This window comes from Hevea brasiliensis, chromosome 16 (assembly GCF_030052815.1).
Source record: "Hevea brasiliensis isolate MT/VB/25A 57/8 chromosome 16, ASM3005281v1, whole genome shotgun sequence".
NCBI classification, from domain to species: domain Eukaryota; kingdom Viridiplantae; phylum Streptophyta; class Magnoliopsida; order Malpighiales; family Euphorbiaceae; genus Hevea; species Hevea brasiliensis.
In genome coordinates, this window is record NC_079508.1 from 54,939,532 (window position 1) to 54,963,855 (window position 24,324).

The following is a 24,324-nucleotide window of genomic DNA, read 5'->3' on the forward strand; positions in this document are numbered from 1 at the left end:
CAGTACAGAAGGTTGGGCATATTGAAGTAAAGGAAGGGGAAAAGAAACAACAGTGCAGAGGTATTACCAAGCATCACGTGGGTCAAATAGTACAAAAGGGTGACTTTGATCTTTCTGAAGATGCAGCCTTAATCTGGACAAAATGAAGGAAAAATATTGATATTACTTACTGACTCCAACTAGTTTGCCATTAAAACTTAGTCGAGTTTAGTCAAGGATACTTTATGCAACTCACTTTAACTCAAAATCTCAAATTAAGCTTAATCTTATATTAAGGTTGGTTACAGGAGTCCAATTTTCTTCATTCAATTAGAAAAGCATAACATAGTAAATAAGTGTGTTGTACTCTACATTTGCTTAACCTTTTGCCTTGACTTAAAATCTTTCAAATGATTTAGTATATATGAATGCACAAATGTTTTCTGTATGATTTTATTATTATTACCAGAATATTATGCTGCTAATTTCTTTTACTATCACTGTTATTTATTTGGTGTATCATTTTCAATTGAATGCAGGATGCATTTTCACATCTACTAGGTGAACAGAATGAACTTACACAAGAACTTGCATCCCAGGGCATGAGTATTGTCTATGAACTTGGGGATGAATCAATGAAGAAAAGCTTAGTAGATGCACTTGTAACCACTTTAACTGGTTCAGGGAAAAGGAAAAGAGCTATCAAGGTAAAAAGCATGATATTTCATATCTTCTATTTTGGTGCTTTACGAGTGTGAATTTGAGAGTGAAGTTTGAGTTTTAAACACGCAGCTAGTTGAAGACTCTGAGGTGTTTCAAGAGGGGGCCATTGGTGAAAGTCACAGTGGAGGGAAGCTTAGCACATACAAGGAGCTCTGCAATCTAGCTAATGAGATGGGTCAGCCAGACTTAATTTATAAGTTTATGGATTTGGCTAATCATCAAGCTTCTTTGAATTCCAAGAGAGGTGCTGCTTTTGGGTTTTCAAAGATAGCCAAGCAAGCTGGGGATGCCCTCCAACCTCACTTACGGTTATTGATTCCGCGACTAGTTAGGTATCAATATGATCCAGATAAAAATGTACAGGTAAACATCTTTGAGCTTCCTGGTGCAAGAGAAACTTCAGGTTTTATATCTAAAAGAGTTTCATGTAAATCAGTTAGTTCCATGGTATTTTCTCATCCTTTTTCTGTGTGCTTTCTTCCACAAGTGGCAATAATTGTATTACTCTTACAATTACATGCTATATGAAACTATGAATTGAGCAGCATTTACCAATTATTAATTTCATATTGTCCATCCCTTATTGCTCTTTGTTCCAATAACTATAGGATGCAATGGCACACATATGGAAGTCGCTAGTGGCAGACCCTAAGAACACTATTGATCAACACTTGGACATTATCATCGATGATTTGACTATACAATGTGGATCTAGGCTTTGGCGATCACGTGAGGCTTCTTGTCTTGCGCTTGCTGATATTATCCAAGGACGAAAATTTGAACAGGTCTGGAGTTTGTTTTCAGTTTTTTCTATGCCATTGTACATGTTTTGATTTTCTCAGCTAAGGGGTCTCCTAGCTAGTAAACCTTGGAACAATGACTTGCAGACTTTATTTTTCTCCCATTTATGAGTTGAATTTAAAGTCATGACTCTAATCAATTAAAGAGAACCTATACTTTATCAAATCCATCCAGCAAGTGTGCATAATATTATCAATTTATCATATTATATTAATTTAGTTAGTCCTTCTTCATAACTACCAAAATTTATTCATGTACTTCTTTATTCATTCAAATGTTGCCCTTCCCATCTGTACTTTTATATATATTTGTATAGGTAATATCTGGTATCATGCCTTTGTCACTTCAACCAGCTCAATGTTGTAAATTAGTATGCTATGACAGAGACAATTAACACAGCTGTTCAGTGATGGGCACTAGTTAGCAAAGTGTGTTTTGCAATTATGGTTGTAGAGCTATTATTGCAGCAATATCTCGCAATTCTAGAACCTGGACAAATATGTGTGCCTTAAATATTCAAAACCAGAGAACTAACCTCATTCCTAGATTTCCTAGTGGCTATAAAATGTATGAAATGTTTCTAAGGTGCATATTAACTTAATGAGACTTAAAATACCTGAGCGATATAGTTAACTCTCGCTTAAAATACCTATGTTTTCCATACGCATGCCGCTTCCATGGGATTGCTTCTGCTTAAATTTTGACAAAGTTTCCTGGCATGTCTCAGTAAAATCAAACTTTTATATGATATATTTACTCCCAAATTCCATGTTATTCCATCTGTGGCATCTTAAAAGAATCGTAATATTTCCAAGTGTGTTGATTTCTTCTATTTTATTCTTCTTGCACAGGTTGGGAAGCATTTGAAGAAAATATGGACAGCAGCATTCCGTGCCATGGATGACATAAAGGAAACTGTTCGAAATGCTGGTGACAGATTATGCCGTGCTGTATCTTCATTAACAATAAGGTTATGTGATGTCTCACTTACTGACATATCAGACACCAGAAAAGCAATGGAAATTTCTCTGCCGTTGTTGCTTATGGAAGGCATATTAAGTAAAGTTGACAGTATTCGTAAGGCTTCGATTGGAGTTGTTATGAAGCTTGCAAAGGTTTGATATGTTTTGCAACAAAATCTAAGTTTGGTTAGAAATAATTTCATTTTTTGTTTGCTTTGGACTAGCTCGAAGTTGCTCCATGAAACACCGATTCTGCTTATACATGAAAGTTACCTTTGAAGCTCTATGTAGAAACAATATGCCATAAAATATGTCTAGTTTCATGAGATATTCATGGCTAAATTTTAGTGTGCATATATCCATTTGTATTCCACATGTTCAAGCCTTAAGGTGTGAACAACACAAAGTAAAGGATGTCAAATTAAAAGAAAAAAGAATGTTATAATCATGAGAAGTGGTTGAATGGGTAGGAGTTCAGGTAGTACATGTGGGATAAGCAGCAGTTTTGATGATCCCAAATTCCCAATTAGTTTGTATGTTCTGAACAAGGATGCTATGTGGTGATGAACCTGAGGGAGAAAAATAAAGAGAAAGTTATTGCGCGCTATTTATCTTTTTATTTGTGCAAGTCGTATTAATTGTGCATTCCCTTTATCAAAAGGCTCTATAATAACTTCATACACTAGATCTGCGGATCCACATGAATTTTAAAACCAAATGGTTTAGTTGCAAACTACTTATGGCAGAACGGCAAAACCTTCCCAGTTTTTTTAAGAGAAAAATCAAGTTCAAGTAAAAAAATAGATCTCTGCTATTTATTTAAGATTTGAGGTTTTGGTTTAACTAGTTGTACAGATTTTCCACTTTTTCTAATTATTAGCAAGTTTTTAACTCTATTGGTTCATATTACTGTGTTTCTGTCATTTTTTTTGAATATAATGTACAGGGTGCAGGAATTGCACTTCGTCCACATTTATCAGATTTAGTTTGTTGCATGCTTGAAAGTTTATCAAGTCTTGAAGACCAAGGGCTCAATTACGTTGAGGTTTGTGCTACTGTAGCATTGTTAAAATGTTTTTATGGTAATCCTGTTTATACAATTATCTATTTATCTTTTCCCTTGTAGTTGCATGCTTCAAACATTGGGATACAGGCAGAGAAGCTCGATAATTTGCGGATTTCAATTGCAAAAGGCTCCCCAATGTGGGAAACTCTCGATCTATGCATAAATGTTGTGAACACTGAAACGCTAGATCTATTGGTTCCTCGTCTTGCTCATTTGGTTCGATCAGGGGTTGGCCTCAACACTAGGTGAGTAAATGTCAAATTGATAGGTATTCACTGCTTTAAGGTAAAAGCTCCATAGTTAAATCTTTCTAAAACAGCAGTTTGCCTCGACCTCCATCTTTTTTAGTTGACAAGTTGAAGGGGGAAAAAAATTTTGTTGGTATTTTTAAATGAGCATGTGCAAACCTGCCACTTTAACTCATACAGCTGAATTTGTGGTTTTTTCTTCATTAGATCTTTGGAAGTCGAAAAAGATAAGAAAGCTTGGAAAGTCTCCCACTTTTTTCAGTTTTTTCATTATAAGATTAATAAAATGACAACCCAGTACTTAAACAAGAGTTCTACCAAACACACAATATATCAATATTATCAACACCTAAAAATAATAGATTATTAGTTTGGAGTCCAAATATTGGTTTTATTAATTTAAATTTAAGTTCAAATTTTTTCAATTGAACAAATATAATAGACTTTTTTATCACTTGCACAAAAATAATTAGCATATAGTGATAATAAAAATTACAAATAATAATTGATAAATTCCAAACCACGAAATTTTTAGAAAATGAAATTAAGTAGACAACAAGTGGAATGAAGTTCTTAATAAAATATAAAATAAAATATATTAATTATATTTTATAAATATGTAGCATAATAAAATATAAAATATACAATAATTTTTTGACTAGTTAATCAAACTGATTGTTATATGCTTGCTTGATTCAGTTCAATTAACCATGACTCTCATCATTTTAAAATAGAAAGCAAAATGAAAGGAAAAAAAATTCTTAAAAAGGCAACTAAAACTGAATATACAGTTTGATTTTCTTGGTTTTGAATCAGCAGTTCAGTTTTTTGTTTTCTTTGCCCACCCCTACTCAAACCCTTTTCATCCTGTGTAAAACCACCAACACCAATGGTGGTGGTTATCACAATGAAATTTCAAGAAAATTGCAGTTCTTCAATTTGTGAGAATGGTTACTGATGCCATTAATAACCTTGATCTGTTGCAGGGTTGGCGTTGCCAACTTCATTAGCTTATTGGTTCAGAGAGTTGGCACAGATATAAAACCATTTGCAAGTATGCTATTAAGGCTGTTGTTTCCAGTTGTGACGGAGGAGAAGAGTACTGTCGCAAAACGTGCTTTTGCAAGCTCTTGTGCCATGGTTTTGAAGCATGCAAGTCCCTCGCACGCTCAAAAGTTAATTGAAGAAACTACAGCTTTGCATATTGGGGAAGGGAATGTGCAAATTTCATGTGCAATCCTTTTGAAAAGCTATTCATCAGTGGCATCTGATGTTGTGAGCGGATATCATGCAGTGATTTTTCCAGTTATATTTATTTCTAGGTTTGAATCACATATTTCTTTTTAGGCTAACATAGGATATTATTTTCCTCGCTATGCTTCCCAAATAATATTTTTTTTTACTCTAACCATACTTTCTAGATGACATGATTTATAGAATCACAGTTAGATAAACAATGTTATACTGCATTTACCTAAAGTGTTAGCTGCTTTTGGTTTTCCTCTTTATTCTTTCTATTTTTCACCTTTTCCTTTAATTAAAGAAACTTTGCATTCAGTAAATAAAAAATCTTTAATTTTGGAAATTGTTGAAACACGAGTTTCAGTGGCCAGGATGAAAATTTGACTGTGGACTTCCCTCTCCCGTGAAAATGCAATGGAAATTCTGTCTCAGATAAAATTTATTGAAATTTGGTTGTCTTGGTGCTGTACAAGTAACCATGAACAGGAAGTCTGATATTCCTGTAAGGTTTAGTGATTTGGATTTTTCAAATGATCATGATAAAGCAGCTTTAGAACTTGTGCTATTTGCAGCATATTATGCAATTTAAATTAAAGCAGTTGATGACTTGATGGTTGACCTTGTGCTATTGGAACATATTGGAGTTAGAAGCTCTTTTATTAAAATGTCAATCTATCCGTATAGCCAGAGTCACAGAAGACAGTTTTGTTGATCTCTCTTCCTATAAATCTGCATGCTATGTCCTGATTCTCAGACATCTCTAAACTGGAAGATTAAAATCATGCATCAAATGGTTAAATATCATATGGAATCATAGAACTCATGAGTCAAAACTTCACAACTTCTTTAGAATCATTCTATTCATTTCCTTCTGTTTTCCAGAAATAACCCTACATTATCAGGAGCTTTAACTGTTTTAGAAAATTCTCTTTTTTCAGATCCAATGAGATTGTTGATGCTTGAGTTTATTAATTATAGAGATTTTTTTAATCATTTGGAGTTTACTATGTTAATACTTCTGCAGATTTGATCATGACAAGTATGTTTCTGGGCTATTTGAGGAGTTGTGGGAAGACAACATGAGTGGTGAAAGGATCACTGTTCAGTTGTATCTGGGAGAAATTGTTTCTTTAATTTGTGAGGGTTTTGCGTCATCATCTTGGGCAAGGAAAAGAAAGGTACTTTTTTTTACTTATTTTATCTGCCTTGCATTCTTATTTCTTAATAGAGTCAAATTTTGGTCCGCTTTGTGCTACTAATAATTAGAAGTTGTATTTTGTCACTGGCTTGCGCATACAGTCAGCCCAGGCAATTTGTAAGCTTAGTGAAGTCTTGGGTGAATCACTGTCTTCTTGTTGCCATGTTCTGCTTGAAGCTCTTATGAAGGAAATTCCTGGTCGACTATGGGAGGTAAGAATAATCATCCCCCTATTTCAATGCTTAAAATGTAAAATTTCGAGCTTAGAAGTTGTAATCCAAAAAGCAAGTTATAATCTTTTTTTCAATCTGTAGTGGTGGCCTATACTTTAAAAATGACCCATTTCAAATGACCCATTTCAGCTTTCTCTCAGTTATGAGATTCAATTATGACTAGGTCATAGCCGTTTCAGCTTCAATTGTGCCCATATGAACAATAAAAAATATATCTGAGAAAAGGTGGATCCATTGATAATGATAGTAGACCATCAAATCTTTCAGACTTACTAATTTTTCGTTTTGTATATTAATTTTAGACATCATTATAGCCTAGCCACAATTGTACCCAACAACTAAAGTATAATCTCATATTGTTTGTTTCCAAAATGCATGCTATGAATTGAAAATTGGGAGAGAGTTGGGGATTTTCTAGTGATCAACTCAACTTAAAAATAGAAAAAGTTGTTTTTCCTGACATTTTCATAAGGTTTTCTCTAGTTCTTATTCTGAAGTATACTTCATGATACTCATTCTGTAATATGTGCTTCTGATTATGTTATTATAAAGAATAATGTGGTTATGGGCTTTAGGTTCTTTTTCGATTTGCTAATTAGTTTCAATATAACAGGGAAAGGATACTCTTTTAGATGCAATAGGTGCACTTTCTACATCTTGCCATAAAGCTATCGCCTCCGAAAATCCTGCCACCCCTAAGGCAGTTTTGGATATAGTATATTCTGCATGCACAAAGAAGGTGAAGAAATACCGTGAAGCAGGTTTCTCTTCTCTTGACCAGGTATTCATTTAATGATGGTTCTGCAAAGCATTCATCCAAATGTTTACCTCATTTTCAGTTGTAACATATAGTTTTTTTTTTTTTCTTTTTTTGTCCTTTCTGGATAAGCAAGACTGATTCTTATTTAATGGGCACCAAAATATGTGCTTGCTAGGTACATTAGAAAATACTAAGGGCCTGCTTGGTTTAGCTTTTGAATGCAACTGATAGCTGTTAACTGATAGCTGTTATTGTTAGCTGATAGTTGATGGCTGGTAGTTGATGATGGCAAATTTATGATAAGTATTTGGTAAAACTATGTTTAGATATTGCTATTGATATGTAAAATGACTAATGAGGGTATATATTATATAATTTATTTTATTATTGAAATAAATATAAAATTATAAATTTATTATATTATATTATATTATTTATTTTATTATTAAAATAAATACATTAATTTCATATATTATATCATTTATTATATTAACTCAACTCAATTCAACTAAGCCTTTATCCCAAAAATTTGGGGTCGGCTATATGGATTCGGTTTCTCCACTCTAAACGATTTTGGGTTAAATCCTCAGAAATGTGTAATGCTTCTAGGTCATGTTGTACTACTCTCCTCCAAGTCAATTTAAGTCTACCCCTTTTTTACTTTCTATCTTCTAACCTAATATGCTCTACTTGTCTAACTGGAGCCTCCGTATATCTACGCTTCACATGACCAAACCATCTCAATCTCCATTCTCTCAACTTATCCTCAATTGGCACCACTCCTACATTTTCTCTAATACTCTCATTACAGACTTTATCTAGTCTAGTATGGCCACTCATCCACCTTAACATTCTCATCTCTGCAACTCTTATTTTAGACGCATACGACTCCTTCAGTGCCCAACACTCACTACTATATAACATAGCCGGTTGTATGGCTGTACGGTAAAATTTTCCTTTTAACTTATTGAGAATCTTGCAATTACATAAAACTCCCGTAGCACGTCTCCACTTCAACCATCCGGCTTTAATCCTGTGACTAACATCCTCCTCGCATCCCCCATCTACTTGAAGGACTGAGTCGAGATATTTAAAGTGATTACTTTGAGACAGTACCACTCCGTCCAAACTAACTCCTTCCCTATCGCCAATTTGGCTTTCACTGAACTTGCAATGCATGTATTCTGTTTTCGTTCTACTTAACTTAAAGTCCTTTGACTTTAAAGTACTTCTCTAAAGCTTTAGCTTTCTATTGACTCCTTCTCGCGTCTCATCTATCAGAACAATATCATCCGCAAACATCATGCACCAAGAAATACTCTCTTGTATATGTTTCGTTAATTCATCTAAAACTAATGTTAAAAGGTAAGGGCTTATAGCTGATTCTTAGTGTAATCTAATTGAGATCGGAAAATCTCTTGTGTTCCCTCTCACTGTGCGCACAATAGTAGTTGCTTCTTCATATATATCTTTCAACACTTGTATGTACCTAATAGATATACTCTTTTGTTCTAACACATTCCATAAGACATCTCTTAGAACACTCTCATAAGCCTTCTCCAAATCAATAAAAATCATGTGTAGATCTTTCTTCACATCTCTATATTTCTCCATCAAGCTTCTAATGAGAGAGATCGCTTCCATAGTTGAACGACCGAGCATGAAGCCAAATTGATTGAGAGAGATAGAAGTATCATGACGTAGTCGATGCTCTACAACTCTCTCTCACAATTTCATAGTATGGCTCATGAGTTTAATTTCTCTATAGTTTGAGCAGCTCTGTATGTCTCCCTTATTTTTAAAAATAGATACTAAAATACTCCTCCATTCGTCAGACATTTTCTTTGAGTTTAGAATTTTATTAAATAATTTAGTTAACCATGCTACTCTCATATCTCCCAAACACTTCCACACTTCAATTAGTATTCCATCGGGTCCACAGGCTTTACCCACTTTCATTCTCTTAAGTGCTTCCTTTACTTTTAAAGATCTAATCCTTCTAGTATAATTCACATTCTTTTCTATTGTTCTATAGTATATATTCACGCAATTACCATTTTGACTATTATTAAAGAGATCATTAAAATAATTTCTTCATCTTTCTTTAATGTTCTCATCTTTCACCAACACTTTTCCTTCTGTATCCTTAATGCACCTAACTTGATTAAGATCTTGACATTTTCTCTCTCCTCCGTGCTAATCTATAAATATCTTTCTCCCCTTCTTTAGTTCCAAGTTTCTCATATAACTTTTCAAAGGCCTATGCTCTTGCTTGACTAACTGCCTTTTTTGCCTCTTTCTTTGCTATCTTTTACTGTTTATATGACTCATTATTATCACATTTAGGTAATTTCTTATACCATTCCGTTTTTCTCTTCACTGCCTTTTGTACTTCCTCATTCCACCACCATCTCGTTTTGAGGGTGGTCCATGTCCTTTAGACTCTCCAAGTACTTTTCTAGCTACTTCTCTAATCTTTGGTGCCATCTGTATCCACATATCATTGGTCTCCATATCCAGCTTCCATGCTTCGGACTCGAGAAGCTCATTTTTTATTTTCAATTGCTTTACTCTTTTGAACTCCCACCACTTTGTTCGAGCTACACTATTTCTTCTGACCTTACTTGAATTTTTCCTAAACTTGACATCTAAGACCACTAACCGATGTTGACTTGTTAAAGCTTCTCCTGGAATGACCTTGCAATCCTTGCATAGAGCTCTATTTGTCTTCCTGGTTAAGAGGAAGTCGATTTGGCTTCTATGTTGCCCACTTTTAAAAGTCACTAAATGTGAGTCTCTTTTTATAAAATAGGTATTTGCTAGTATTAGGTCGTATGCCATAGCAAAATCCGTGATGCTTTTTCTCTCCTCATTTCGACTGCCAAAATCAAAACCTCCATGAACATTCTCATAACCTTGCCTATCACTTCCTACATGTCCATTCAAATCTCCACCAATGAAAACATTCTCTTCATTCGGTATGCTTTGCATTAAATCATCCATATCTTTCCAAAACCTTTATTTACTCTCACTATCTAGTCCTATTTGTGAGGCATAAACACTAACTACATTTATTGTTTCTCCTTCTAGTACTAGCTTTACTAGTATAATTCTATCTCCTACTATTTTCACAGCTATTACAGTATCTTTCAATGTCCTGACTATGATTATGCCCACTCCATTCTTGTTTCTCTCCTTTTCGGCAAACCACAGTTTGTACCTTGAATTACTCACTTCCTTGCTTTTCTATCTTACCCATTTAAGTCTCCTGAATGCAAGCAATATTTACCCTTCTCCTTTCCAAGGTATCCACAAGCTCCATTAATTTTCCTGTAAGTGATCCAACATTTCAAGTACCAACCTTGATCCTCCTCCTATCCTGTTCCTTCCTAATTGGTCTCCTTCTATGCTATCTTCTATTGTTTTCTATGCCTATCTTGTGTTTTGTTCCACTATTTGTTCTATCATCTGTCCTATGGACTAACTTCTTTACCCACACCCATCCATGATGTGGGAACCCTTGCTTATTTAACACCACACCCGGTAGCCGGCATGGCGCGTCGCTTTCGGTGAATGCCCTACACCCTTGCATATTTCTCACTACACGCGGGCTCCTATGTAGCGCACTGTAAGTAGAGGACGCCCCCAACGTTTATATCATTTGAATCCATATCATAAGGTGTGACGAAATTTTTACGCTGGTTGTCACTTACCGCAACCCTTCTTCTTTATCTGAGCTTGGAACCGACTAAGCTCAAACTATTTAGGCGGAGTTATATCATTTATTATATTATTAAAATAAAAATATAATTATTGATTTATTATATCATATTATTTATTTTATTAATAAAATAAGAAAATAATTAATTTTTTTTAAAAAATAATTAAATAATTTTAAAAATGAAGTTATAAAATAATAAAGTAATTTTTTTTGTTTATAAAGAAAAAAAATCTTATAATTTTAAGTTTTTAGAAAAAAACTTATTTTTTTTATAATAAATAAATATTCTATATTTTATGTTATTAATAAAAAAATATTTTAATAAAATTACAATACGCTAGTTAAAGTATTACGATTGTAAAATAAAAAGATAAAAGCAAATAATATTAATAATATTGATTTTCGAGTTACATGAAAAAAGGATAATATAGTCCAAATAAAAAAAAAATCAAATCAAATCAAATCAGTTATTAACTGATGAGAAGTAGCTCTAACAATAGAGCTGATATAAACTGCAGCTTATGGGTATCATATCAGTTGCCTATCAGTTATCGGCTCAATTTTTTTAAAGTTACTAAGCACCTTAGTTCACTTGTTTAGGTATCTATAAGCTAGCAACTACACCCATAAGGTAAACCAAACACCCCCTAAGTTAAGACCTTCCTTGAAAGTGGCTACCAACAAAATGTCAAAAAGCTTATTTCAAAGTCTTCAATCTTGAAAGCAATCCCTATGAGCCTTCTCTGATTCTTTGTCTCTCTCATGCATGTGCACTCACAAAATGCACGTATTAAATGAAGTATTTAGGTGATTGTTTCTTATCAGCTGATTGAATACCATGATCCTGACATTGAATTAATTAATGAATACAGTGTGTTAGTGGCTCACTGTTTATGGGTCTACCATATCAAATAAATTGATTTTTGCCTTAATAAGTTGGATTAGAATTGATCCTATCTAATTTCAATTTACACTTTTTAGTTTCTAGAGAAATACATTTTCACGGAATACATTAATGATATGCTGGCTATTTGAATTGTGAAAAGGGAAGAGAAATGATGATAAAGTGAAGCTCACTCTGGGTATGCACATGTTATTGTTGTAAGAGAAGTATGATATTTTTCGCTAATAGATTTATCAATGACTATTGTAACCTTTCCATTTCACTTCACTTCACTTCACTAGTAGGATCTGGACTAATGGTAAAACCACTATTTCAACTCAATTCAAGTTTGTTGAGTAGTTCATTGTATCAAAGCTGTTGTGGAATGATAGAGAGATGATGATAATTGAAGTTCACTCTATTCATGCAGATCTGAATCTTAAGAAGCAATGATAGGAGAAGTAGGATATTTCGTAATGAGAGAGTTTATCACCGACTATACATGCGAGGATCTTAGATTTATTTATTTTTTATTTCTAGTAAAAAAAGAGTAACAGTTAGTTTTATCTCTTCAAACATCTCCATTTATAAAGAGAACTGAAATGTAGGCCGGAAAAAGTTATTGCTTCTAAATTATCTTCTCTTTAGTTGTCTCTTCATTTAAGTTTCAAAATGAGCAAATTATCCCCTCTTAGACCTCTCCATGAGATCATTCCTCGCTAAGCTGGATCCAGACAAATGGTAAAGCAACAACTTAAAGTCTACTCAGTTTGTTGTTAAGTAGTTCACAGTATCCAAGGCATTGTGGAATGATCTTATTGTGAATACTGAATTTTTTTACTTTATGGAGCTACCATTAGCGTTTAACTGTAATTCATTGTTTCGATTTTTTTTGCTCTTTAAAAAGAAATTCATGTTTCTTTCTTGCATCTTGACAGGTCATAAAAGCATTTGGTGATCCAGATTTCTTTAATTCCATTTTTCCACAATTATTTGGGATGTGCAGCTCAACTGTTGCCAATATATCTGGCCCAATACCTATGGCAAGTGATGCAGTTAAGACAGGTTGTTGTAAAACTCCAGTTATTCACTCAAATGCTATAATTTTATGTCTGAGAGGATGAATTGTGAAATTTGTGTAATTACCTAATTTCAGCTGAGTACAATAGTAGTGCAATATTACTTACGAAACCTAAAATTGGACTATTTCCTAATGTAACTTAAAAACATCGATTTAAACGACAGCAAAAGATTTTCCATGCAAACTTCATGATTGGTTTCATAAAAAATGTTGAACTTCAATGGGGATTTTCTTCAGTTTTCTGCTTTTCCTGTCTTCATAACCTTTTTCAATTTAGAGATGCTAATTCCCTATGTGTAATTCATATTCCTTGCCCCTGTTTTGGGTAGTAGGTTCTTTGAAAGTTCTCTGAGTTCTACCATTAAAGAATTTTTCAAAATAATTTCTCTGCCTTTTCACAACGTCAATGTGTTTAATCAAAACCTTGTGCTCCTCGTCATTAAGACAATCTCTGTGGTCTATATCTAATATTCTAGCAAATTTGGATCCACCTCTACTCATGACTGAAGCTTTTATTATTCATTTAGGGATGTGGCATGGCTTCTTGAATTACCTTTTCTAGCTTCCTTCTTAGTTACGCTGTATCATTTTGTTAAATTTGGAGAGAGTACTAAACAAATTACATATTAATTCATTTTAATTTGAGCTTATATAAGCAATTAAGTTGCTTTACACATCAAAATAACTTGTCAATTTAATGTTACAACCCAACCATTTATAAATTGCCCTTTTATTTTATATTTTTTCAATGTGGGATTCCTAACACTCTCCTCTCAAGTGTAACCACATGGTTATCACTTGACAATTAGTATTTAACCCAATAAGAGCTCAGTTATATAGCCTTGTGAGTGGTTAAAACCCACAATCCAATTCGGAAAGAAAATGGACAGAGCCTAACTCCACCCTAAAAGCTAGCTTAAGAGGAGAAGATTTATCCAAGTCTTATATTTAGCTCAAATACCTTATCTCAAATCAATGTGGACGGCACACCTCACGTCCAGGTATGAACATTTGAAACTTGTGATTGCAAGTAAACACATCTGCGGTGGCCCAAAATTGAAGTAAGGTAGACTCTGATACCATGTTAAATTCGGAGAGAATATTGGATAAATTACACATTAATTCATTTTAATCTAGGCTTAGAATAAGTGATTGAGTTGCTTTACTCATCAAAATGACTAGTTAATCTGATATTGCAACCCACTATATATCGTCCTTTCATTTTATGTTTTCTCAATGTGGGATTCCTAGCACTTCTCATACGCATCCCCATTGTAGGAGCTAAGGCAGGTTTCTATAAAATTCTTATTGCATAATTTCCTGTAGCACATCCTGTTCTAGAGTGGCCTGCTGTCCTTTGGTTTGCCCGGGCTTCGACTACCTTTCTAGCATATCTAGCTACCCACACGATACTTGTATCTGTTTTTGCTTTATGGGCATCTTCCATTTGTCTTTTGATTATCACGTGCTTTTCTTCTATAATGTTCCACGAGCTAGCCCTTAGCTGGTCAAGTTGTTTTCTCCTTGTCCATCAATTAATATCTGCATCTAAAATGTCCCACTTAGGTTGAGTGGCTGTCACATCCCTTGGTATGTTTATATGAGTCCCTTGTTGACGTTCAGCCCACTCTTGAGGAACCTATTAGACTGCTATTTTGTCCAGTTTAAAAGTTAACCAAATGTGATTCTCTTTTAAAATCATGTATTTGAAAACTCTAAAATTGCTTTACTTTTCTCACTCCCGCCACAGAAACTATGATTTCCTCAAACACTATGGAAACCATTTTTATCATTTTCCATGCTCTCATTTAAATCTACTTAATGAAGATTTTTTCTCTTATAAAGCATTCCTTGGATAAGCTTTCCCTCATCCAATCCTAGTTAGGGGGTGATGTATCCGTTAACCTTTCTCTGCGGACATCACCTTTTAGGGTCCTATTAACAATAATCCCCTCATTGCTAGTATTCTACCCCATGTCATTTGTTCTATATATGCATAACTTTATTTTTTCAAGATGCCTAGTTATGGGTTGCGCTCTTTCTCTCTGTTTAATCTTGGTGAGGAGTTGCTACGGTTGCAATGCCCCTTCACAACACCCTGATTTTCAGGCAGTTCCTTTTTATTTTTGATGAAGAAGATTACAAGATTATGCAAAATTTTTTTATAACTCATATCTTTGAACAAGAGTATGCATTTAAGATAAGGATTTAAAATGTTTTTCCTTTCTGTTTCCTTTTGTTGCCTACTTGCTTATGTTTATTTGTTATGAAGCTTTTCCTTGATTGTATTTTTTATTGTTTGTCATGTGATAAAAAGTGAGTGCTTTTTTGGTTTCTAAAATTAGTTTATAATTTACCTCAAATTTAGTTTTATCAGTATGAGCTAAATTGATTGGCCATTCACTGTTGAACGTTCCTTTTCTTTTTCTGTTTCCCCATCTTTTCTTCTCTTTTCCCTTCAATTTTTGTTGAGAATAATGAAGAAAATTTCTCTCTGGTTTTTCTTGCTTTCTGTATCACCGCTAGACAAGCTATAGCAATCAGTTTAACTCCCCTTGATATGATTAAATGTGATTGGATACCTTTTGCACCAGTGAACTCTATCTTTTGCATCAGTGAACTCTATCCAAAGCAATATCCTTTATCAAATTGCAGGCAACAATTTTCTGTTTATTGTTTTTCTCCTCATTTTGGATTAATTAAACCATCATTTTTTACTTAAATTTGAATGCGAAGGCTCTACAAGCATGTACTAGTATCAGCATTTTTTTTCCCTTGTATGCAGAATCAGATGACGTTGAAGACTCTTCTGTTCCCCGAGAAAAGATTCTGGGCTGCGTCTTGTCTTGCATCTGTGTGGCACGTGTAAATGATATTCTCGAACAGAAAAAGAACTTGACGGATATGTTATTAGTGTCCCTCTCCCCTGGTTTTCAGTGGACAGGTATCTAATTTTGCCAATACTTTATTCTCTGTTGTTTGTTGCAAAAGCTTTGCTTACAAAGTTTTTATGGGCAGTAAAAATGTCAGCATTTTCATTAATTAAAGAGCTTTGCTCGAGGCTCAGCATTTCCAACGGCTCTGAGGAAATATCTCTACATGGTAGCATAACTTCTTTAGTTCAGGAGGTAAACAGATTTCATTCTCAATATGATATTTTAGCCGAAGTGCTGGTTGTCTTGTTTGGACTTTGACTAGTTGTTCTTTTTGTTTTCAGTTGTTTCACTCTTTAACACCTAAAATAGTGGAGTGCATAAGCACTGTAAAGATTGCCCAGGTATGTCATCCATTTTCCTTGTTTAGTTTGTTAGTCTTATCAATTTTCTCCTTTTGTCAGTTGTTCATTATGGAAAACCGTGGATCTGATTGGTAAAGCTTTTTTGGCACATTGCATTATTTACATGGCTTTCAAATGGTACCTCAACAGACGTAGATAAGTAGGTTCATGGTTCTTTACCATGACAAAAAAAAAAGGGCCTTTGTTTATGGTAAAATTGATCTTTGAAAAAAGGTGTCTGCATAATTCTTGCTACTACTCTTACATGCTTGATGGTAATTGGTAGAATGTTACAATGGTGTTATATGATGGTAATTGGTAGAATGTTACAATGGTGTTATATGATGGTAATTGGTAGAATGTTACATTGGTGTTATCTGGCATATGCATGTTTGTGTCGGATGCATTCTGCATAAATAAAAATATGATTAATATGGCATTTGACATAATAAAAAAGAAATGCATATTTTAAGAGGGCGTAAGTACATAATACTAATTATTAGCATGTCTTGCATATAGCAAGTGCATGCAAGAATGCACATTTCCCAAAATGTTGGTCTTGAACTATTCTGTTTTTTCTTTCCTTTGTCCAAGTTAATCATCGAACACATTTGGCTATGTCTTGCTAATTGATTTATGGAACAAATATCCTTGAAAGTAGAACTGAAAACTATGGGAAGACCCACTGTATATCTAAATCCCCTTGCCAAAGGAGAAATTTCTTATGCAACATCTGCCGCTCAACTCTTCAATTCATATTTCACTGTACATCTAAATTTCCTTGACAAAAGATGGAAACTCTGTTTCAGATGTGTTAAAAGTTTCAGTGAATAACTTTTGCTCAACTTTAGGTTCACATCACTGCTTCAGAGTGCCTTCTGGGTATCACCAAGCTGTGCAGACAACTCGCATCAGTGAACTGGACAGATGTGGGGTTTAAAGAAGAGCTGCTTCATCTATGTGAGGTGGAAAAAAATGAGGAGGCAAAGTCATATTTGAAAAGATGCATTGAAATCTTTGAAAACCTGGATTAAAAATCTTTGGCAAAGTCATAGTGTTGCTGATACCAAAGGGAAAAGCCTTCCCCCTAACTAAGCTCAGATTGAACCCAAGAATCCTCACGCTCTCCATCCACCGGGTCTGCAATCCACAATGGTCCCAGGTTCACTTTATTGCAAAAAGTTTGCTAATAAGCGATTCTGTATCACTGATTCATAGGATTTTTAAGTAGAATCTAATTTGGCATACATTTTTGAGCCTAAATCCATGTCAAATGCCAACTGACCATGCAAATTTTCATCTCTAGCCCCACATGTCATATATATATTTATATATATATATGCCTATAATGTCTGAACTTGCTAGTAAATTTCAGTGGTCCTAATTTTAATGTCAAAATAAAAAAAAAAATTTAACGATTTATTAAATAATTACAACATTGTATTATCAAAATACACCTTATTGATCAAGATTAAAATTTTGGGATCAGACTGGAAAAGAGGTTTTTTTTTTTTATAAATTTTATGATTCTTATGAGTGGTTTGTTTTTTTCACAAAATTAGTCTTAACGAAATTTTAAAAATAATTTTAATATTAAGATAATTTTAATATTATTGAGTTGAAGCTCAATCTCACTGATCGAGTGTATATCTTTGAAGAAATCTCCGATATTTTCTTAATTGCTATGATGACATAGATTAAGGTGTTTGTACACTCAATTTATAAAAAAATTATAGCAATATATTTATATGAAAAACTTATCATAATTCTAGCTAAAATGAATTGGATATATACAATTATAAACTTGCAACATTCCAAGTGAAAAATTAGAAGTTGAGAAACTATCGTTGAAATGATTATCTGGAGGAAAATTACGAAACAAAATACGGGTGGGCTTGATAATAAGCCCGAATTTCTGGTGGCCTATTCGAACCGCGAACCCGGCCCGTTTCCACATCCCATAAATCAATTTTGTTTAAAACCTGATAATTTCTCGAGGATCAAGGCGAGTGCTATCAATTTAGTCTTCCCGTGGAATCCGGCTACCGGATTTTGAAGAGCTAAAGCGAAGCGCCTCATATAAATTTGAAACGCCAGCAGCTGAAGTCGGAGACTGCCGACTCGCTACTCTTCGCCATCTCATAGGAAGGGAAAACAGGAAATGGATGAAGAAGAATTTCGACGCCTTCTTGATCTCTTCCCTGTTGTCCGACCTCGCGATTACCATGTATTTCTGCTTTCTCATGCTTTGTTTCTGTAAAAATTTGCTCTTTTATGTGAATCTGCCAATCACTTGTTTCCAATTTCAGATTGACTTCGACCTATCTAGGCAATCCACTTCTCGGTCGCTGCAGGATGAGGCGGTAGCACTTGAAACTGCTCCCTACACCATTTTATCTCTCTCTATCTGTTTTTTTGGCATCACTGATTATGGCATTTGCACTGCAGGCAAAGAATTGGCTAGACTCATGGGAGGAGCAGGAGGGGGATGAAAAGGAAACAAGTAATCAAGCTATTGATTTACATGGTGTGTTAGTGCTTCAGAAAATCTTTCCTCTTTTTTGCTTTCATATCTTTGATTGAGGAAGTTTGGTTCAATTTCACTGTTCATTTATTGTTTCCCATCTGGGTTTTGTTTAAATAGATGCATTCTGGGAGAAGCTGAAGTTGGCAGCTGAGAGGAAGGTATTTTTCTGGCTTTTAATTAATTGTAAGAAGTTGGGTCAAGGCGTAATTATATAAACAGTACAAGATAAAATTTTGTCTTAGGCCATTCTTTGAGCTTGTAGGACATGATTATCTGATATGGGGGAAAACCATCTTGTAATGTTTGTATAAATCGAGTCCATATTCGTTGTCCTTCAAACTTCTTGAATTTTATGAGCTGCTTATTTTTTGACTAGTTTATTATTTTCTCTCTATTTGGGTGCTCATGAGCTTCTTCCACCGAATATTGTGCAATGCAATGAAGTTTCTTGTGTCTTAGAAGGTGTAACGGATATGTTCCCATATGCAAGGACAATTTTGTTATATGGGAAAGAGATATTGAATTTGAAAAAGAGATTTTGATTATTAGTGAACAAGAACACATTATTTTTACTTTTAGTGGGATTTCAATTGAGGGGATGTGGTATTTGGAGCATGACATTGTTATCTATTAGGCTACATACTTACATGCCAAAATGTATTGCTGATGACGATGACCCTTGAAATGCTAGATACAAATGTTATGTGCAATGTCATGTTCAAATTGTGAAATAGCACAGATACACTAATTTCCATATTGAATACAGTCCATGAGAATACATAAGATCAAACAGTTCAAGGGAAATGTTATAATTTTGGTCTCAAGTTCTTTAATAGCTTAATTTAAGCTCAATGGTTGGTTTCTTTTGAATTGAATGGATTGTTGGACTTGCTGTAAGATTGGAGTTGTAGTGGATGCTTGATAAATATATTGTCATGCAGTGTGCAGTCCATAGATGTTTGAGCTTTGTAGCTGATATAATGACTTTTGGCAATTAGTTATAGCAAGTGGATAGGCTGTTAGTTGTGTGAAATCGTCTGCTATGCAAAAGGGGAAAACCTCAGGTTTATTTCATGGGATAGTAATAAGGTCAAAGCAGTCATTATTGTGATGATGACTTGTCGAAGGTTTTTCCTGATATGAATTGGTATGCCTTCGTAACTTGAAGCTTTTCACTGGGGCTTTATTGTTTAAATCTTGATTCAATTTAGTTGTTTAAGGGACAAGTACATTTATATCATGTGAAAAAAGAGTTCTGCCTTTATAGTTAGGGGCATTGCTGTCTTAAAGAATGCATTGATAAATTATCTGGGTGAAACCCCTTTCCCATACATGCATCTGGAATGACTGAAGAGCTTTTCAAAAATGGGGGAAAAATTGTTAATATTTCTTAATGAAGAGTTGCTAATTGTGGTGTGCTTGTGGATTTATAGGTGAGTGCAGCAGAGGCTAAGAGATTTTGCAACGCTTTTCAACAAGTTCACAGGCGACTAGTAAGTATGCGCAATATACTATAGAATCATACCATAATTTTGTTCAGTTAACTCTCCATTTTTCTGTTATTGATGCCATAAAATTTGTAAAATTTGTACTTTCTTATCTCCAGGTATATGAAGAGCTGAGTTTGGATGCTGCCCGTATCTTCATAAATTCAAAAAGTTCTGGAAAACAGTTTTCTTCCTAGCTGTATTATTCACTTTTTCTCAAATTGATTATGCAGTTGCCAACTATTTTGTTCTGAAGGAAAAATAACATTGTGATCTAGTTTGAAATGAGATTGAGAATTGGTGTTTCTATATATATATATATATATATATATATATATATATATATATATATATATATATATATATATATTAATTTTCTTTTTGCTTTTCTCGTATGCTGGGATGGCGAGGGGAATGAAGGAAAATGGAAGGGAATTTGTTTCAGTTTTATATGCTAAATTTCACTTGTTCCGAATTGTTTTATCACTTTTCTTAACTTTAATTTATATTATGAAAATATTTAAACTTTATTTTAATTTAATAATCTGAATTTTAATTTATATTATAAAGGTACTTAAACTTCGATTTAATAAACTGAGGTGAGATGTATTGTAATACAATAAAAAAAATCTCATTTTTGTCAAGTGAAGAAAATAATTTATTAAAAATAAAATATTATTTAATTCAAAATTATTAAAAGTTAAATCCTGAATAAAAATATTAAAAATTAAATTATCTTATGTCAAATACTATAAATTATAGTTTCGATGACAGTAGGGATCAAATTGAAGAATATTCAAGTGGGAAACTTGTGTCAAATTTAATTAATTTATTTTTATTTAATTAAACTAAATGAACCAATCATCTATCTCGATTCGGTAGTAACGGTTGCATTTGAAGTTAGCTATTTCCAATTTTGGTTTGCAAGCCACGTGGTTAGCTGTGGGCAGTTATGGAATTTCGTGAGAAGACTAATAATCCTTGTTAAACCCTAAACTCTCCAAAGCCTAACACTCAGCAAGAAGCTTCTACTCCTACTCTCTCCTTCTCCCTATTTCTCTCTGAAGATGGCAAGGCGTTTGATTCCTTCGCTGAATCGCATTTTGGTTGAGAAAATCGTCCCTCCTTCCAAAACCAACTCTGGAATTCTTCTTCCTGAGAAAACCCCCCAGGTTTTGTCTTTCTTCTATATTTTGTTTTTCTTTTGCCTTTCAAATGTCTCTTGAATGAAAGACCCCCAAGGTTTTGGCTTTCTTCTATATTTTGTTTTGCTTTTGCCTTTCAAATGTCTCTTGAATGAACCTCACAATCTAATTGAATATGGGATAATGTGTTTCTTTCGAAACCAAACACAGGGCATTGATTTTATGTCTACTTCTTCATAATATAGTACTGGGTATTATGACTGTTGGTTGTATTCGTAGGTCGTTGATTTTGTTATCTTTTAAATCTGGGTTTTCGCCACTTTGTAGATAATTTTGTTTGTGTGTTCAACTTCTTGTTTTCATGCTGATTTACCTAGATTTTTTTTTTTTTTTTTTATCCAACGAGACGTTATTAATAATTTGTCGCTTCTTGTTGCTAAGCTTTTAGAGTGGCTAATGTGAGCTTTCTGTGTCATGGCAATCCTCGGTTTGGTTGCTAAGAAGTGCTTCAGAAAAGAGAGATTCAAAATATGGAGTTTAAGGCTTTTATTAGATTGGATTAGAGAAAAGGCATCATTAATCTAACTGGTGGTTTTAAGACGTCTCAAACAAAAATAAGGATGATATGCTAGAAATGATGCAAATTAAAATATCTAAGTTAACTAAGCTACCACATCAACATTCAAAGAAACTATGATAATAAGTGTGGGGAAGTATGACAATATCTAATAATAATTCATCATTATGTAGGGTACTATTTTCTAGAATTTATTGCTCTATCAGCAGCTTTCCTTGAAGGAGATGACTTATTCCTTAAAGAGTACTTCAGGCTTAAGGGATAAGTGCTTGAAAGCTATTTGCCAGTTGGGTGATTGTAAACTTCTTGCAAAGTCATTATGGTATATTTACAAATTTCAGACCTTGAAGCACTTCACAAGGATATCGCCTCCTTAGATTGCTTGTAAGACTACTTTTTCTTATCCTGAAAGGAAGTTGATCACGAATTTCAGGCTTCAGTTATTTAAGTTTGTGTCTCTGATTTTCAGCCATGTGAGGCTTGGATAACTTTTGCGAGGTGATTATAAAGTACAAGCTTTTACGTACTCACCATTGAACTACTCCACAAGTAATTACCGTTTATGGAGAGGTTATAAAAAGGGCTTAATCCTGAGTTGTCTTATCTAATGGCATTGTAGTCTGGGATCTAAGATTCATCTTGTTCTTAAATGTGATGCCTAAATTCTTTGTTAGTGATTCCTAGGAACCTACTAAGTTCCTGCATCCCAAATTGTAGCTCATAATTTATCTGAACTCTCAAGTCCTGATTTATTCACACTCTGAAGTACTGACTCACATCAATTTGAAGCACAAAGCCACGATCAGATGTTAGATCTCATTCTCTAGACCAGTACCTTGCAAACCTGAAATTTGCTTGTTGTTGGTGTTGAGGTTGACCGTAATCAGTATCAAGTCTGACACAGCTTCTGGCTACCAATTTTTGGTGTCTGGGCTTCCTGATTGAGTTAAAGTTTCAGGATTCTGATTCAAAATTTTGGTCCTATGCATGTAAAAAGTCAAAATTTCAATTTAATTATTAAATGTCAGTTTCTTCCCGTGGGGCATTATCTCAAATGCTGATGGTTGTGGTGGGCTGGGATTTTGCCTGGATCTTACAATTAGATCTTGCCAAAAAGAAAAAGAGAATGAAAATAATTAACTTTCATTTTGAAAATCAGAGACTTCCTGGAAAAGCAGTCAAGTCCAGCGATATTTATCCTTTTTGCTTTTTCATCCTATTAATTGCATTAGTATATCTATCATGTTGCATTCTATCGTAATTTTGTGGGTGATTTGATAAACTCCGTTGGATTAAAATGCTCTGAGGTTAATCTTATTTGTTCATTTGTTTTATTGTTGGCTACACGGCATGTTTACTTATTCTTCTTTGGATCTCATCGTTCTTTTGCCAATGCTTAATAATTCTAGTTGAACTCTGGAAAAGTGGTTGCGGTGGGTCCTGGAGCTAGGGATCAAGATGGAAAGCTTATTCCTGTTACTGTAAAGGAAGGAGACACTGTTCTTTTGCCCGATTATGGAGGCACTGAAGTGAAACTTGGTGATAAAGAGTGAGTCTTACCGTATCAAATCCTTATTCATTGTGGTTTGAGTGTCTAATAGTTGTGGATTTTCTTTCTGATATTTTGCATTTGTTTGGTAGAGTGGTAATTCTTTGATAATCCATCTTTTCATTTTCTCATGTAGCATATTTATTTTGTCGTCATCCATCATGAACAACATTAAATGTCTTTTTTTCTCATGTATACTATGGTCCTTGTTCATATATGACTTATTATCTTGTGAAATGTATATGACAAACTGAATAGTGCCTAGCAAGTGGCGTAATGATTGGAAGTAGATCAAGGTAGTGATTCTACAGAACTTATTTCGGAGAACAGGGTCGCGTCTCTACTTTATTGCATTCTGTAGCCATTACTAAAATTACTGATGTCATGAGTTGAGTGAGTTGGGATGCCATAATATATATTTAGTGGAGGTGTTTCGCTTTCTTTAAATTTTTTTGAATCTCGACTACTTTTGTCACCTACAGTTATGATTCCTGCAAAAAGCTTAGACTGCTTTCCTTTTTCTTGTTCACAAACACTTGCTGTGGGAAGCAGTGCCAAACACAGATTTATTTTTCCCATTAATTTGTTGAGGTTGCTAATGTCAACCACAGCATAATCTTACATATTATTATCTCATTGTTGTTATTTACTTTTTCAGGTATCATCTGTACCGAGATGAGGATGTTCTAGGAACTCTCCACGACTGATGTGATGCATAATGTTTCCGTTGCATGAGATGTTACTGTTGGTTTCCTGGCATGCCAATTAAAACTTGTACCAACCTTACTTGTCTTTTGTATTTCCAAGGGAATGAGGATGGATATTAATTTGCTGAGGATAATGAAAAACTGAAAGCATTCTTATC

At 34.0% G+C, this 24,324-nt stretch overlaps 3 protein-coding genes across 4 annotated transcripts in view; all 3 read left to right on the top strand.

Moving 5' to 3' along the window:
* Nucleotides 1–17,479, top strand: part of LOC110662317 (uncharacterized) — a 29,870-nt gene extending 12,391 nt beyond the window's left edge. Inside the window, exons 21-35 of the mRNA XM_021821260.2 lie at nucleotides 519–686; nucleotides 772–1,065; nucleotides 1,311–1,487; nucleotides 2,355–2,618; nucleotides 3,412–3,510; nucleotides 3,592–3,776; nucleotides 4,766–5,101; nucleotides 6,046–6,199; nucleotides 6,321–6,431; nucleotides 7,066–7,233; nucleotides 12,755–12,881; nucleotides 15,683–15,841; nucleotides 15,916–16,025; nucleotides 16,115–16,174; nucleotides 17,026–17,479. Of these exons, the coding sequence (XP_021676952.2) occupies nucleotides 519–686; nucleotides 772–1,065; nucleotides 1,311–1,487; nucleotides 2,355–2,618; nucleotides 3,412–3,510; nucleotides 3,592–3,776; nucleotides 4,766–5,101; nucleotides 6,046–6,199; nucleotides 6,321–6,431; nucleotides 7,066–7,233; nucleotides 12,755–12,881; nucleotides 15,683–15,841; nucleotides 15,916–16,025; nucleotides 16,115–16,174; nucleotides 17,026–17,208 (2,595 nt within the window). The 3' untranslated portion in view covers nucleotides 17,209–17,479. The remainder of the gene's footprint in view (nucleotides 1–518; nucleotides 687–771; nucleotides 1,066–1,310; nucleotides 1,488–2,354; nucleotides 2,619–3,411; nucleotides 3,511–3,591; nucleotides 3,777–4,765; nucleotides 5,102–6,045; nucleotides 6,200–6,320; nucleotides 6,432–7,065; nucleotides 7,234–12,754; nucleotides 12,882–15,682; nucleotides 15,842–15,915; nucleotides 16,026–16,114; nucleotides 16,175–17,025) is intronic.
* Nucleotides 17,480–17,977: 498 nt separating this feature from the next.
* Nucleotides 17,978–20,476, top strand: LOC110662318 (uncharacterized). Of its 2 annotated transcripts, none has more exons than XM_021821261.2 (6): nucleotides 17,978–18,401; nucleotides 18,484–18,537; nucleotides 18,623–18,701; nucleotides 18,819–18,859; nucleotides 20,135–20,194; nucleotides 20,308–20,476. In XM_021821261.2, the coding sequence occupies exons 1-6, from the start codon at nucleotides 18,336–18,338 to the stop codon at nucleotides 20,383–20,385; spliced, it is 378 nt and encodes a 125-aa protein (XP_021676953.2). In that variant the 5' UTR covers nucleotides 17,978–18,335; the 3' UTR covers nucleotides 20,386–20,476. The 2 variants fall into 2 exon arrangements, with proteins under 2 accessions (XP_021676953.2, XP_021676954.2); XM_021821262.2 differs by having other exon boundaries at nucleotides 18,140–18,401; nucleotides 20,135–20,198.
* Nucleotides 20,477–21,176: 700 nt separating this feature from the next.
* On the top strand, nucleotides 21,177–24,324 carry LOC110662320 (10 kDa chaperonin, mitochondrial). The gene is made up of 3 exons (XM_021821263.2): nucleotides 21,177–21,360; nucleotides 23,320–23,459; nucleotides 24,118–24,324. Exons 1-3 carry the CDS (start codon nucleotides 21,256–21,258, stop codon nucleotides 24,164–24,166), a joined length of 294 nt encoding a protein of 97 aa, XP_021676955.2. The 5' UTR covers nucleotides 21,177–21,255; the 3' UTR covers nucleotides 24,167–24,324.

Bases quoted from the DNA above. Each gene is read 5' to 3' on its own strand.
- LOC110662320 (XM_021821263.2), top strand. From the start codon at position 21,256: ATGGCAAGGCGTTTGATTCCTTCGCTGAATCGCATTTTGGTTGAGAAA. The intron at 21,361-23,319 runs GTTTTGTCTTTC...TAATAATTCTAG, and splicing joins TTCCTGAGAAAACCCCCCAG to TTGAACTCTGGAAAAGTGGT. The intron at 23,460-24,117 runs GTGAGTCTTACC...TTACTTTTTCAG, and splicing joins GTGAAACTTGGTGATAAAGA to GTATCATCTGTACCGAGATG.
- LOC110662318 (XM_021821261.2), top strand. From the start codon at position 18,336: ATGGATGAAGAAGAATTTCGACGCCTTCTTGATCTCTTCCCTGTTGTC. The intron at 18,860-20,134 runs GTATTTTTCTGG...GTGGATTTATAG, and splicing joins AGTTGGCAGCTGAGAGGAAG to GTGAGTGCAGCAGAGGCTAA. The intron at 20,195-20,307 runs GTAAGTATGCGC...TCTTATCTCCAG, and splicing joins AACAAGTTCACAGGCGACTA to GTATATGAAGAGCTGAGTTT.